The sequence below is a fragment of the Dendropsophus ebraccatus genome, chromosome 2, assembly GCF_027789765.1.
Source record: "Dendropsophus ebraccatus isolate aDenEbr1 chromosome 2, aDenEbr1.pat, whole genome shotgun sequence".
In the NCBI taxonomy this organism is placed as follows: Eukaryota; Metazoa; Chordata; class Amphibia; order Anura; family Hylidae; genus Dendropsophus; species Dendropsophus ebraccatus.
The window spans coordinates 46,207,001-46,220,934 of NC_091455.1; the positions used below are offsets into that span (position 1 = coordinate 46,207,001).

A 13,934-nucleotide genomic window follows, 5' to 3' on the forward strand; every position below is an offset into this window, starting at 1 on the left:
GTTCATAAAGTACACTGCAAAAGCAGTCAAAAATAAAATGTGTGATGAAATTGAAAAAAACACACTTTTTTCATTTGGAGGGTTTTTGTTTTTACACCATTTGCCCTGGGGTAAAACTGTCTTGTTATACATGTTCCTCAAGTGGTTAAAATTACAACGATATGTAACATGTACAGTATAACTTTTATTTTATCTGATGTCTTGTAAAAATTTAAACCATTGTTAACAATATATGTTCCTTGAAATCGCTCTATTACCATGCTCATAGCGCATTTATCCTTGTTTTATCCTTGGTTGTGTGAGATGGTATTTTTTGCGCCATGATGTGTCCTTTCTATCGGGTACCTTGATTGCGCATATGCGACTTTTTGATAGTTTTTTATTACAATTTTCCGTTACAGTTAAAAATGTGCAGTTTTGGACTTTAAGATTTTTTTACGCTTACACCGTTTACCGTGCAAGTTTAGGAATGTGATAAATTAATATTTTGGGTCGATTACGCACGCGGCGATACCAAACATGTTTATTTATTTTTATTTATAACATGGGAAAAGGGGGGTGATTCTAACTTTTATTAGGGAAGGGGGCTTTTTATTAATAAAAACAATGTTTTTTTTGTTTTACACTTATATTAGAAGCCCCCCTGGGGGGCTTCTAGTATAAGTACACTGATCTCTCATTGAGATCTATGCAGTATAGTTATACTGCATAGATCAATTAGATCGGCACTCGATTGCTTTCGGCTGCTGCAGCTGAAAATAACCGAGTGCCAAGCTGGGATCAGCGCCATCACGCCGCAGACCCCAGCAGGTACCAGACACGGGGATCGCCCCTCAACGATCACGTCGCGCGGGGGGGGGGGGGGTAGGGGGGTAATCCCCCCACTAGACACCAGGGATAAGGCTGCATATAGTAATCAGATGCAGATGTCAACTTTGACAGCTGCATCTGATTACTTAATTAGAGGGCACGGTGATCGGACTGTGCCCGCTAACAGCCACGGTCCCGGGCTACATGCGGCACCCAGGACCATGGCGGTTCAGAGCAGAGCCGGTGCGCCGCTCTGAACACCTCTAGGTGGCCCAGGATGTGCGGGTACGCCCAGGGCCGTCTAGGGGTTAATTGCCATTAAATGGTGGCCATCCACTAAATTTTAACAGTGTGTGAACATAGCCTTTCTGTGTTTTCAATCCACTTCTGGTTCTGGTTTCAAAATACTAAGCTAAAATAATGTGTAGGAACATAGCCTTAAACTAACTTTTCCTTTGAAATGCAACAGTATTTCCGAGTACGGGTATGTTCACACAACATTTTTTTTAGGCGTAAATACAGCTTTATCTTGATTGTTTTGACCGTGAATAATTATCATGACATAAATTACAGCTGTATTTTGCCTCAAAAAACATTGTGTGAACATACCCTAAATAGAGTTGCTCGTAATGAGGGACCCTAATGGGATTACAAGCTGTTGATTGTTCGGTGATCATAAATCGACTGACAGACTCTCTTTAACAGTACAAAACCCCACTTGCTCTAAATGAATATAGTGGAAAATCCTCATACAGTAGGCTTATGTGAGAATCTGATGGTTAGCAAAAGAACTGCAATCAAAATATCAAAATAATCTTCACTTTTAACGTGCCCATTAGAGATGAGTATGTTCAAGTCAGATCGCTCGGCATTTCAATACTGGTGGCTGACGAAGTTGGATTCAGCCTTAGGGAGTCCTGGAAAATATGGATACAGCCTATGGCTCATCTCTAGTGCCCATACACGTAGTGGTTGTGCCATGGTAAAAATGAAAGCAACTTTCCATTACTTGCCATGGTTTCATAGAAGTCACAGGTTATGGCCATAAAAACCATTTTACTGTAAACTGTTTGGGATTTTTTGCTGCACATTTCTTGTCTGTACTGAAACTACATCGACTCAGTCACGTCATTTACTGGAACACTTAGTCTGCTCCACTTTATTGGTTTGTACTCTATAATGAGCCTTTAAACGATGACCATGGCCAACACCTGTATAAACAAAATGCCCTCTATCTCCCAGGAGCCCTGCAAGGAGGGATCACTCTATATTAGTTCAGTGCTTATTGCAGACCAAACAAAAAGCCAAAAACATATTCTTTGATATCATTTCAGACTAGGAAGTAGTAAAATAGAACTGACATTTTGAATTGTAGCGAATATGTAAAATGCAACTAGGAAACAACCACTAAGCTAAATTATGGCCAAAACTGAGAGGCGAGTTATGTAACATAAACAGAACAAAAAGAATAGACTAAATACAATCCAAATAGTGACGGTCCAAAATAGACAAATACTCCCAAAGCAACTACAGACACAACTATTTCAGAAAATACACCTGCTTAGAATAAAGGCTAATGTTAATAGCTAACAAATGTGGAGGGTGTCAAGATTCTTAGTCAAAACTTTTGGTTTTGGCTGTAAATTTCCTGATTTCTTTCTCTGTATCTTATCTGAATCTTCCAACTAAAACTGTCCTACAATCCAAGAGATTTACTTGTCTCTGAAGAAGAGCAGCAGTAAGGGCAGTAACATGAATTGCAACCCTAACCTATGAAAGCAAAGTATTAGGGCCCTATTCCACAGAGCGATAATCGACCGAATTGGCCCGATTCGGCCGATTATCTCTCTGAGGAATAGAGAAGAAGATCAGCCAATGATCGTTGTCATCTGCTGATCGTTGATATAGGTTAGGACCTATATTTGTCGGGCATCGACCGCTCACCGCTACGTGGAATAGCGGTGCGCGGCCGGCGACTGGCGATATACATTACCTATGCAGGGTGCAGGGCTCCTCTTCTCCTGCTTCTCCCTGGGCCCCGCACGCTCCTCCAGCAACAGGACAGCCTGTCTCAGCTCAGGCCGCTCAGCCAATCAGCCAATCTAGCAGATCGGCGCTCGTTTATCGGGCCCCATCGGCCCGTGGAATACCACCCTTACTGTAGCTTCCACTCTAACACTAATTTTTGGGTTACTTTAAGAAAACCTTCTTGACAAAAATAAATCATATCCAATAGAACTTCCAACGATCCCGATATCAGGGAAGTATCTCCCTGGAATAATTGATACACACCATGCTTGAACAGCTGTATTTCAGAGACAGGGACATGTAGACTGGTCAGGGTTAAGGAACAGATAAATTGAGCACAAAGTACTAAGATGTTCTTAATGAAAACCTTATCAATAGCGCTCTTTACCTCAGACTAGGCTGAAGGTTCAGCTTTCATCAAGACAATACCCTTAGGCACACATCCAAGACAACCCAGGAGTGGCTTAGGGACAACTGAATTTCCTTGAAGGGCCTGGCCAGATCCCAGATCCCTGGCAAGATAAAGCCTATTGAACGCCTCTGGAAAGACCTGAAAATGACTGTCCACCATTCATCACTATGAAACCTGAGTGAGCTTGAGGGGATCTGCAGAGTAAAGGTAGAATATTCAGCTGGGTGAAACTTTGTGGCATCATACCCAAGAATTGGGACTAGAATTGTTGTAAAAGCTTTTAAAGTACAGAGTACAGGGTTCGAACATCTCAGACATAAGCAAAGATTCCTAACATTTTGTTTCCACATTTTCATAATGGGGCATTAGATGCAGAATAATTGGGGAAACCACAAGGCCACACCATAATAAAATTTGAAAAACGTGAAAAGATCTGAAGACTTTCTGAATGTGTTGGACCTATGGAAGGATCTGCCCATTTAGTGGGGAACCTACTTATATAATGGGGAAATTTGCCAATCCTCCACCGAACTTGATTACCAAAAAAACAATCCATTTACATACCCACTCTTACATTCTTTTTGAAGGGCATTTTTGCCACTTAAGGCAATAAAGCTGGCGAAATGTGTAAATGGTTCTAAAAAAAAAAGTAAGGAAAGTAAGACATCATGCAAGACAAGACGAGTCATACGTGGAAGAAGTGTTCATGGCAGTCCGGGTTAGATGTCAAAATGCAATAGAAAAAAAACTGTTCAAAAAAGAGATCACCTGTGAGTCACTGGATGTAACTGCATTGTAATCATTTCAAATTGCCTGTAGCGTGCCTGTGTACAAATGCTATCTTCCACCATTTTATAGCAGTAATATTGGTCTTTGTATAGTATGTTCACCTACATAGCTACTGTACATAGCATAGCTTAGATCTTGCACTCCACTCATCCACCATGGATGATATAAGCGTACCTATAGTTAACAAAAACTCTTGACATTTCCTAGGTACATAGCAAAATTTTTTATCAGTAAAGGTCTGAGTGTTCAGATCAATAATCAATCAGTAAAATGAGCAGGGAGAAGACAATGCCACCACATGCTCCTCTCCCCATTCTGTGTCTATGAGACCTGGATGGCCCCAAAAAACTTGTACAGGGAGTATGTTTAGGTCACATGTCACAGAGCCACAGAGTGCTTACTTCTTATAGCTCATTCTCTTGGCTCGAAGATTTACAGATTGTCTCCAAAAATGTATTTCTCTTGTCTTGAAAATACAAGTTCAAACATAGCAAAGTACAGTGAATGAAATAATGTGTTCATCATATAAATACTGTAATACTTGGAACACAGGCCATTTGAGCTTTCTGTTATTTTATACTTTCTGCCAATTTCATTACATAGTCTTTAAGGACTTTGCACACATTTGGCTGACTGATGGTCCATGTCAAGGTAACAGATGATCATTCTTGACATTCCACTTCACCGTCCAGGATTCCTACACTTCCAGAGGGAGATATGCTATGCTATCTTTACTATGCTATGATAGACTTGGTCGGCATGGACAGGCTTGAGCCTTGTTATACTACTGACTACTTTGCTACATAGTTTATACATTGTATAATGCATTCATATGTAATCAGTCTTGAGTAATACAAGAACTAACTAAACAAAGTGTGTGACATAAGCTGTTAATTCCAATCACATCCATACTTATATAACATACTAAGACCACCTGATAGTCTTTATATTGGAGCATTGCCTACAAAGACAATTATGCTACTGCTAAACTGTCATCCATTCAAATAACCGACTTATTAGCGGAGCTCACTGTGTCTTAACATCTGTTCTGTGTATATTCATTCAGTGGTCATATTTGGCTCCAGTATCTATGGAGTAGTGCTAAGATCTTGTTATATTAGCTTATTCAAAGCCAGTCCCCACCAGCATGGAACTTTCCATAACTTAAAGGGGTTATCCAGCGCTACAAAAACATGGCCACTTTCCCCTCTACTGTTGTCTCCAGTTTGGGTGGGGTTTTGAAACTCAGTTCCATTAAAGTAAATGAAACTTAATTGCAAACTGCACCTGAACTGGAGACAACAGTAGGAGGAAAAGTGACCATGTTTTTGTAGCGCTGGATAGTGACCATGTTTTTGTAGCGCTGGATAGTGACCATGTTTTTGTAGTGCTGTGGTAAAATTGTGGGGTACAGTTATTTTCAAAATAATACATAAAATTTCAAAAGTTGGATAACCCTCTTAGTTTTTTTCAATAGATATATATTTTTTAAACTAGCTGGATTCATGTCATGGCAGAAATTTTTGAAAATAGCAAGCAATTTTTTAGAGGAACATTGGGTTTGCATCAACTCAAGTTCATTTCCCGACCACCATGCAACAAAAGGTTGCCGTGGAGTTTACATCTATAGAATTATTATATTGTTAATTTATGTTATATGCTTCATTAGTGGTTTTTCTAGCCTTGTAGAACTTTACAGCACTAAAAAAAACTCTGGGGTGGAGTGAAGAACATTATCTATATGGTAACAATGGTACCTGAGCAGGACTGGAATATATATCAAATGAACAGTTCTTGAAGTTGGTGTCAGAATTTGGGTGACATCGAGGAAAGCAAAATTCTGATGGCTACACAACTGGGTCAAGGCATCTCCAAAATGGCGGCTCTTGTGGGGAATTCCAGGTATACAGTGATTAGTATCTCCCCCAAAAAAATTGACAACTGGTGAACCAGCAACAGGGTTATGGGTTCTTACTAGAAATGAGCTTGACTTGAGCAAGTTCGAGTGTGATTGCTTGCCATTTGAATACCAGTGGCTGAAAAAGTTGGATGCAGCCCTAGGAAGTCCTGGAAAAACAACAACTTCATCCACCAGTACTCAAATGTTGAACACTGGGACTCGAGCATTATTGAGTTACGCTCATCTTTAATGCTAACTTATGTGCACACGACCCATAGCGGACTCGCCACAAAACATAAGGTGCCACAGGTATTCAAATGTGGAGTGATCACATGCAAACATGATCAAGTCAAGCTCATCTCTAGTTAGCACCCATAACCCTGTTGCTGGTTCACCAGTCGTCTTTCTTTGGAAATTTATTTGGGAAATACTAACCACCACAAGAACTGCCATTTTGGAGACGTCCTGACCCAGTTGTCTAGCCATTTACTTTTTTTTGTCAATGTCACACAGATTCTAACACCTTCAATAACCATCAGCCAACATTTTCTCTCTCATCCTTTCTGAATGTTCAGCACGGCTAAATGTTCATGTGTTCTGTATGTGGGGGGAGGGGTAACCGGGCACTGTGTGGTGTATTGTTTAGGGCCTAAATAGTTATACAGCCCTCTTTATAATTGTAGCCCCAATGTTAACACTCTAAACAGCACAGGTACTAGGAGGAAGTTGCAATTGCAATTGAATCAGGTGGAGGTGAGGTGTGGGGTCTTCAAGCTTAGTAAAGATTATATGATGATAGATAGATGTAAAGGGTTATGGTGAGTTTACACGGAATGATTATCATTTGAATTTTCGTGCTAACGATCTCATTTGAGCGATAATCGGCCCGTGTAAACACAGCAAACGATCAAGTGACAAGCGAGAAATCGTTCATTGTGATCTCTCAACAAGTTCTCAAATCTTCGTTGGTCGTTCGCTAAAAATTCGCAGATCGCTTCGTGTAAACAGTCTGTCACCGATTCACACTATGTGTGAGATGGGCTTAAAAACGATCACAATAACGATTTTTCTAACGATTTTTTTTACTTTTTATTCGTCTAAACGCTGATCTTTATTTAAAAAAAACAAACTAATTGTTGCTTTAAAATAGTTAAACGATCGATTGGGCGAATTATCGCTTCGTGAAAACGCAGCATTAAGCTTTTTATTGTTTACATGAAATCTCTGACCTTTACAATGCAGGACAAATCAAAGCCTTTCCACCTTGTTAGAGGAAGTGAGAGACTGTGCTCATCAGCTAGGCACCATCTGCATTGTACAGGGCTTGTTGGTGGTCTGCAGCTTCAGGAACATGCTAACCAGCTGTTGTCCCTACAGCCGCCACTGCTATTGCAAACATTGTAAAGATGTCGGGGGAGTTTGTAAGTGTTTCTAGACAGGTAAGAATGTGAAACATCTCAGGAGAACATGTTTTCAGAATTCTTTCTATGGGGCTACAAACAACTTTTCATGTAGTCCAGGAAACGAGTCATGTTTGGGAAGCCTATGCCAAGAACAACAGTAAGTCATAGTAAACAGGGTCGCCCGAGAAGGACCAATTTATTGGCCAAACAAATTATTCAAAGTGGAGTCAGTCACTGGATTACTGTAAATCTGTATATATACTGTGCGTACAGAGTATATATCTATATTACAGACGCAATAAAACAACATTTAAAGGATGAGTATTACTATTGCTTGTTAGTCTGCAACAATACTCTATAGTATCAAAAACATATCCATTTCATACCCCTAGAATATTGACGATTAACAGTCGTAATATTGACTGTGGCTTAAAATCTTCTAGCTAAGAAGTGGAGAAGTACTGGGATTAGGCATGGTCCGAACAGAGTTCGGTTCGGGTTCGTAAGAACCTGAACCCTCGGTAATAATTCCCGCTGTCTGCCCGCTCCGTGTAGCGGGCGGATCCAGCGGGAGGACCGCCTGGAAAACTGGGATACAGCCATAGCCATAGGCTGTATCCCAGTTTTCCAGGCGTTCCTCTCGCTGTATCCGCCCGCTCCAGCGGGAATCTGATGCCGAGCGTTCAGGTTCATACGAACCCGAACCTCGGCAGGTTCGGACCATCCCTAACTGGGATACCCAGGGCAAAAGAAGTACTGACCGTGGTACAACATGCGCATAATTGTGAAAAAATCATAGCAATAGAGAGGGACCAGATAATTAAATTTAATAAAAAATTGCAGAACTGAAAAATGATCAGTACAGACTATCCCCTTGCTGAATAAGAGTAAAAGAAGAGATGAGGAATAATAATAATAATTGAATGAATAATTGATTAGTAGGAAGAAGATAAAAAGTTTTTTCCTTGTTTCTGCGGCGGTTTGATTCACCTATCTTAGAGTAGGTAGTGTGTGAATGTTTTTTAGGTTCTTTGTTACTGTCAATAACTGTGATATAAATAGATAGGAGGAAGATTTTAGGTAATGTGTAATCTGAATTTATGATATTTATTTATGTGATTGTTTAATATATTTAATATCCTGTGTTATCTACGGTTGTATGTGTTGGAAATCAAATAAAAATTATATTAAAAAAAAACATATCCATTTAGTCAATATATTTAAAGGGGTTGTCCAGCGAAAATCCTTTTCTTTCAAATCAACTGGCTTCAGAAAGTTTTATAGATTTGTAATTTACTTTTATTTTAAAATCTCATCTTCCCATACTTAGCAGCTGCTGTATGTCCTGCATGAAATGTTGTTTTCTTTTCAGTCTGAAGCAGTGCTCTCTGCTGACATCTCTGTCCGAGACAGGAACTGTCCAGAGTAGCAAATCCCCATAGAAAACCTCTCCTGCTCTGGACAGTTCCTTTTTCGGACAGGGGTGGCAGCAGAAAGCACTGCTTCAGTCAGAAAAAAAAAAAAAAAAACATTTCCTTCAGGACATACAGCAGCTGATTAGTATGGGATGACTTGATATTTTTAAATAGAAGTAATTTAAAAATCTATATAACTTTCTGAAACCAGTTGATCTGAAAGAAAACTTTTTGCTGGATAATCCTTTAATATGTGTAGTTTGAAATCAAACTCAGTGTTATAAATTAAATTCTAATATTATAAATAATAAAATATTAATACTATATCACTATCTATCTATCTATCTATCTATCTATCTATATGATTAGAAAATCCGCAGCACACCGAGGTCGCACATGCTGCGGATTTTCTAATCATATGTTTGAACGGTCTGAAGTCAGGACCCAGACCGCTGGCACCCATACCTACATCGCTGTGCTGCTCACCTTCTTACTCTATCTATCTATCTATCTATCTATCTATCTATCTATCTATCTATCTATCTATAGTATATCCATGGTGTGTTATTCAGTTGACACTGCTATGCTATATCTGTTGCTGGCATAGTTTCCACAATCTAACACAGCACCCCTACAGGCTGTGTACTGCTACCAGTTTTTCTTCCAGTAAAAGAATGGAGGCTCTTTTGTCTCATTCCCGGCATTCTTTACTTCTCTAATCATTTGTAGCTTTAGTATTCAGAAGCTGATTGTCACCCAATGTTTAAACCAACTGATGTGCATGTCCACAGTATAAATCTTTATAAGACTTCCCTTGGTTCTTTTGTTGTCTACTAACAGATACCTTGTGGACTTTGGTGTAATAAAAGTGCTAATAGGTAGGACAGTCAGAGGCCTAAGATTGCTACTTTTATTTATTAGTTATCAGTATTTATTTGTCTACCAGTTACTAGTGATAGAATGTACTTACCTGCACCAGAGCAGAGAGGAAAACTAATGCAAAAAAAATAATAATAATTTAGCCCAAATATATTGAACCCACTTTGGGCAGAATTTTGCCCTCTGCCCTGGCAATGATTAGGATAATTTTATTTTTTGCTTTTTAAATCAATTGGTTTTAGAAAGTTATAAAGATTTGTAATTTTATTTCAATTAAAAAATCTCAAGTTTTTTTTAGTACTTATGAGCTGCTGTATGTCCTTTAGGAAGTGGTGTACTCCTTCGAGTCTGACACAGTGCTCTCTCCTGCCACCTCTGTCTGTGATAGGAACTGTCCAAAACAGTAGCAAATCCCATAAGAAAAACTTTTTTTTTTTTTTGGACAGTTCCTGTCAAGAACAAAGGTGGCAGCAGAGAACACTGTGCCAGACTTGAAAGAATACACCACTTCCTGCAGGACATATAGCAGTTCATAAGTACTGGAAAACTTGAGATTTTTAATAGGAGTAAATTACAAATATACATACGTATACCAGTTAATTAGAATATAAAACAGGATTTTTCACGTTTTCCTATGTAGAATTGCATATAAATACTTTAACCTCTTAACGACGCATGACGGGTATACCCGTCATGCGGCCGTTAAGTGTAAACAGAGAGGGCTCCTGGCGTGAGCCCTCTCTGCAGCGCGCGGTCCCCAGTTGCTATGTGCAGCCAGGGACCGCGTGTATTAGCCGCCGCGGCCGATCGCAGCGGTCGGCTAATTAACTATTCAAATGCAGCTGTCAAAGATGCAGGTGAGAGTCACACTGCGGGGGTCCCGATCGGTAAGTGACAGGGGACTCCCCCTGTCACTTACACTTAAACGCCGCGGTCGCGCCGCGATCGCGGCGTTTAAGGAGTTGATGACACGCGGCAGCGCGATCGCTGCAGCGTGTCATTGCCGGTGAGGTCCCGGCTGCTGATTGCAGCCGGCCCCCACCTGCTATGAAGCGCGCTCCGCTCCGGAGCACGCTTCATAGCGGGAGAAACACCCAGGGCGTACAGTTACGCCCTAGGTCGTCTGGGGACAGACTTCCATGGCGTAACTATACGCCCTGGGTCGTCTAGGGGTTAAAGAGTCACTGTCGTATTTTTTTTTATTTTTTTTTTGCAGAAATCAATAGTCCAGGCGATTTTAAGAAACTTTGTAATTGGGTTTATTAGCCAAATCTGCCATTATCTGCATGTAAAAAGCCTTTTCCCAGGTCCCCCCCTCCTTCCTCTTTTTCATCCACTCTGAAAAATCTGAAAATTGTGACTTGTTGCAGGAGACGTACCCTGTCTGTTCTAGGGAGAGGGGAGGGGGGAGGAGGAAGGAGGGAGTTAGCCGGCAGCAGAAAGCAGATAACAGAGGATTACAGGCACGGAGCTGGGTGACAGCTGTAATCTGAGCTCAGACAGGTCACTGGTGACTGTCACAGGAGATATCCCGTGAGGGATTTGTAGATTAACTCTTTGTTGTCCTGTTTTGGTCTTTTCCTTAGCTCTCTCCATAGGAGAACAATGAAGACAGGGGGGAGAGCTTCAAACTGCTTTTTCGTGATAAAAATGCATTTTTCGGATAATAAACCCAATTACAAAGTTTCTTAAAATCGCCTGGACTATTGATTTCTGAAAAAAAAAAAATTCACGACAATGACACTTTAAGTTTCCATACATCAATGAAATGAATAAAAAAAACAGCCCACCCCTGAGCTGTATCAACGGCATCTGTCTAGCTAATCAGTACTCTACAACAGGGTTGGTAACTCTTCCTTTTGGAGAAGACTCTCATTGAGATAGCATGAGATATTTTCTTCTTACCGGAGAAGAGTCCCACCATTACAAAGTATTGATTATCGGCTGGATAGGGGATGTGATACACTGTATTCCATCAGAATAGAGTAACAGTGTACATGTGTCACCACTCCATTCTGATTAGAGGACTTGGTTTCTGTTCTTAAAGGGGTACTCCAGCAAAATGTTTTTTTCTTTTAAATCAACTGGCCTCAGAAAGTTATATAGATTTATAATTTATTTCTATTCAAAAATCTTTTCCAGTACTTATCAGCTGCTGTATGTCTTGCGGGAAGTGGTGTATTCTTTTCAGTCTGACACACTGCTCTTTGCTGCCACCTCTGTTCATGACAGGAACCGTCCAAAGCAGGGCATTTTTGCTATTGGAATTTGCTCCTGCTCTGGACAGTTCCTGTCTCGGACATAGATGGCTGCAGAAAGCACTGTGTCAGAAAGAATACACCACTTCCTACAAGGTATACAGCAGCCTATACAGTTCAATAATAGAAATAGCAATCAGCATTATATTGACCCTTTTATAGTCCAATAATAATATTATCTGAGTTTTTAATGTGGTGCTCACTTCTTGACAGATGCAATATGAATCTTCATGAAAACAGATATTCGGAAAGATAAAGGGCACTCACCATAAAATCCATAACTTTATTGAAGATGCAGTTTAAAACACCTTCCAAGGCAGAGCAGTCGGCGAGGATGCCAGTACCTCAACGCTGCCTTCAGGTAATTGGCGTCATCGCCAACTGCTGTGCCTTGGAAGGCGTTTTAAACTGCATTTTCAATAAAGCTTCAATAAGCAGGATTTTATAGTGAGTGCCCTTCATCTTTACAATGTTCTGTTTGCATGAAGATACAGCAGCTGATAAGTACTGGAAGACTATTAGACAGAAGTAATTTACAAATCTATATAAATTTCTGAAACCAGTTGATTTTAAATAATAATAATAATAAAAAAAAGACACATCCCTTATTCCATGGATAGGGGATAAAGTACTATAGGGTGACAACCCTTTTAATATGCATGTGTTGTTTGGTCCAAATAATAGCACATTCATCTATCTGGAGTAACAATGGGGTTATTGGCTATTATATTAGACATTGCAATCAATGAAAACCCAACCTGTCCCATTCATTCACTTACATTGACCTATATCATTCATGATGCATAATAAATGGGTCAGAGAACCTTGATAGAAATGACAGGATCAGCCAACACCAGTGCAATGTCTTTGGCTACATCTTGAGTATACAATATGAAAGGATGTTGGTGTGGGGGGGAGGGTGGGGTTAAAACTTAGCTCATAATAGGATATGTATTCAACACTCACCATATACTCCATGTTGGCAGCAGGTGGAAAGACTTTACTTCTGACTTGGTTATGGTAGTCTAGAATAGCGATCATGTCATTCTGGGAAATATAGCGCTTTCTCCTGGCCTTGGTGACGTTTGCAGAATCCAGCTGAGCGCTCAGATGAGACTTCATGATGGTGGAATTACTGGCTGATGATGATAACTGCGTGGTATTAGGTAATACTAAACCACAGGTCTCACAGAGGAGCGAAAATATCAATGCCGCAGCCACACAACAGATTTCTAGCATGTTGGAAATTCTAAGTACAGGCTTTGCCCTAAAAAAAAAAAAGTTGTCTTTCTTAAAATCTGTAAAAAAAATAAAAATAAAAAAAGTAAAGAAAAATAAAAAAGGCATGATGTAAAATAAAGAATAGCACTTAATTTCTACAAGTTAGGCTTATAAAGATAAAAAAAAATGATACTATTACCATGTATGTATAAAACTAAGATGAACTTGAAGAAGTGATGTGAAGCTGTAGCCTTACCTTTCAGCACAATGTCAATCTTGCACTAAGCTGTGTGGTGCCTTGTAAGGGGGATGTATCCTGTCATAAATTCAGTGAAAGCAAATCTTTGCTTGCTAGGAACTTCTGGCTGCAAGAGTTTGTAAGTGATAACAGCTTTTTATATGTTACAGCCTGGACTCTAAAGCCAGAGCTTGTTGCATGCAAAGACTTTGAGGGGAGGAGGAGCCGGCAATACAGTACAGGGATTGGGTGGCATCATATCATCCAGATAATATAACAAATTAGAAGAGAATGCAAATTACCTGGCTGTGGTCCTTCTGTCCCTCTGTGGTCCTCTACTTTGTTGGAATACAGCTGTAGGATTTGAATGTTACATGAACAGAGGGAGATCCCTGTAATATAATACACACAAGCTAAAGCTTGACAGGTGAATAAAATACTTAAAGAAAAATCTGTCAAATCACTTTCACTAATGACTGAGATTTTCATTTTAGACTTTTTTTTTTTTTTTTTTTTTTTTGAGACATCATTTTAGGATGAAAGTCATTAAAGCTGCAACCACTAGGTGGCGTATGCCTCTC

At 39.9% G+C, this 13,934-nt stretch overlaps 1 protein-coding gene across 3 annotated transcripts in view; it reads right to left on the reverse strand.

Annotated features, from left to right (window-relative positions):
- The window catches only part of PI15 (peptidase inhibitor 15), an 18,935-nt gene extending 5,262 nt beyond the window's left edge, over positions 1-13,673 (reverse strand). The window contains exons 1-2 of one of the 3 annotated variants that reach the window (XM_069957461.1): positions 13,656-13,673; positions 12,861-13,161 (exon numbers count right to left, since the gene is read on the reverse strand). In XM_069957461.1, coding sequence (XP_069813562.1) covers positions 12,861-13,133 — 273 coding nt within the window. In that variant the 5' untranslated portion in view covers positions 13,134-13,161; positions 13,656-13,673. Of the gene's footprint in view, positions 1-12,860; positions 13,193-13,371; positions 13,463-13,655 lie in introns of those variants that run through there. The other 2 variants (XM_069957460.1, XM_069957459.1) reach the window with 2 other exon arrangements.
- Between the last annotated feature and the right edge of the window lie 261 nt (positions 13,674-13,934).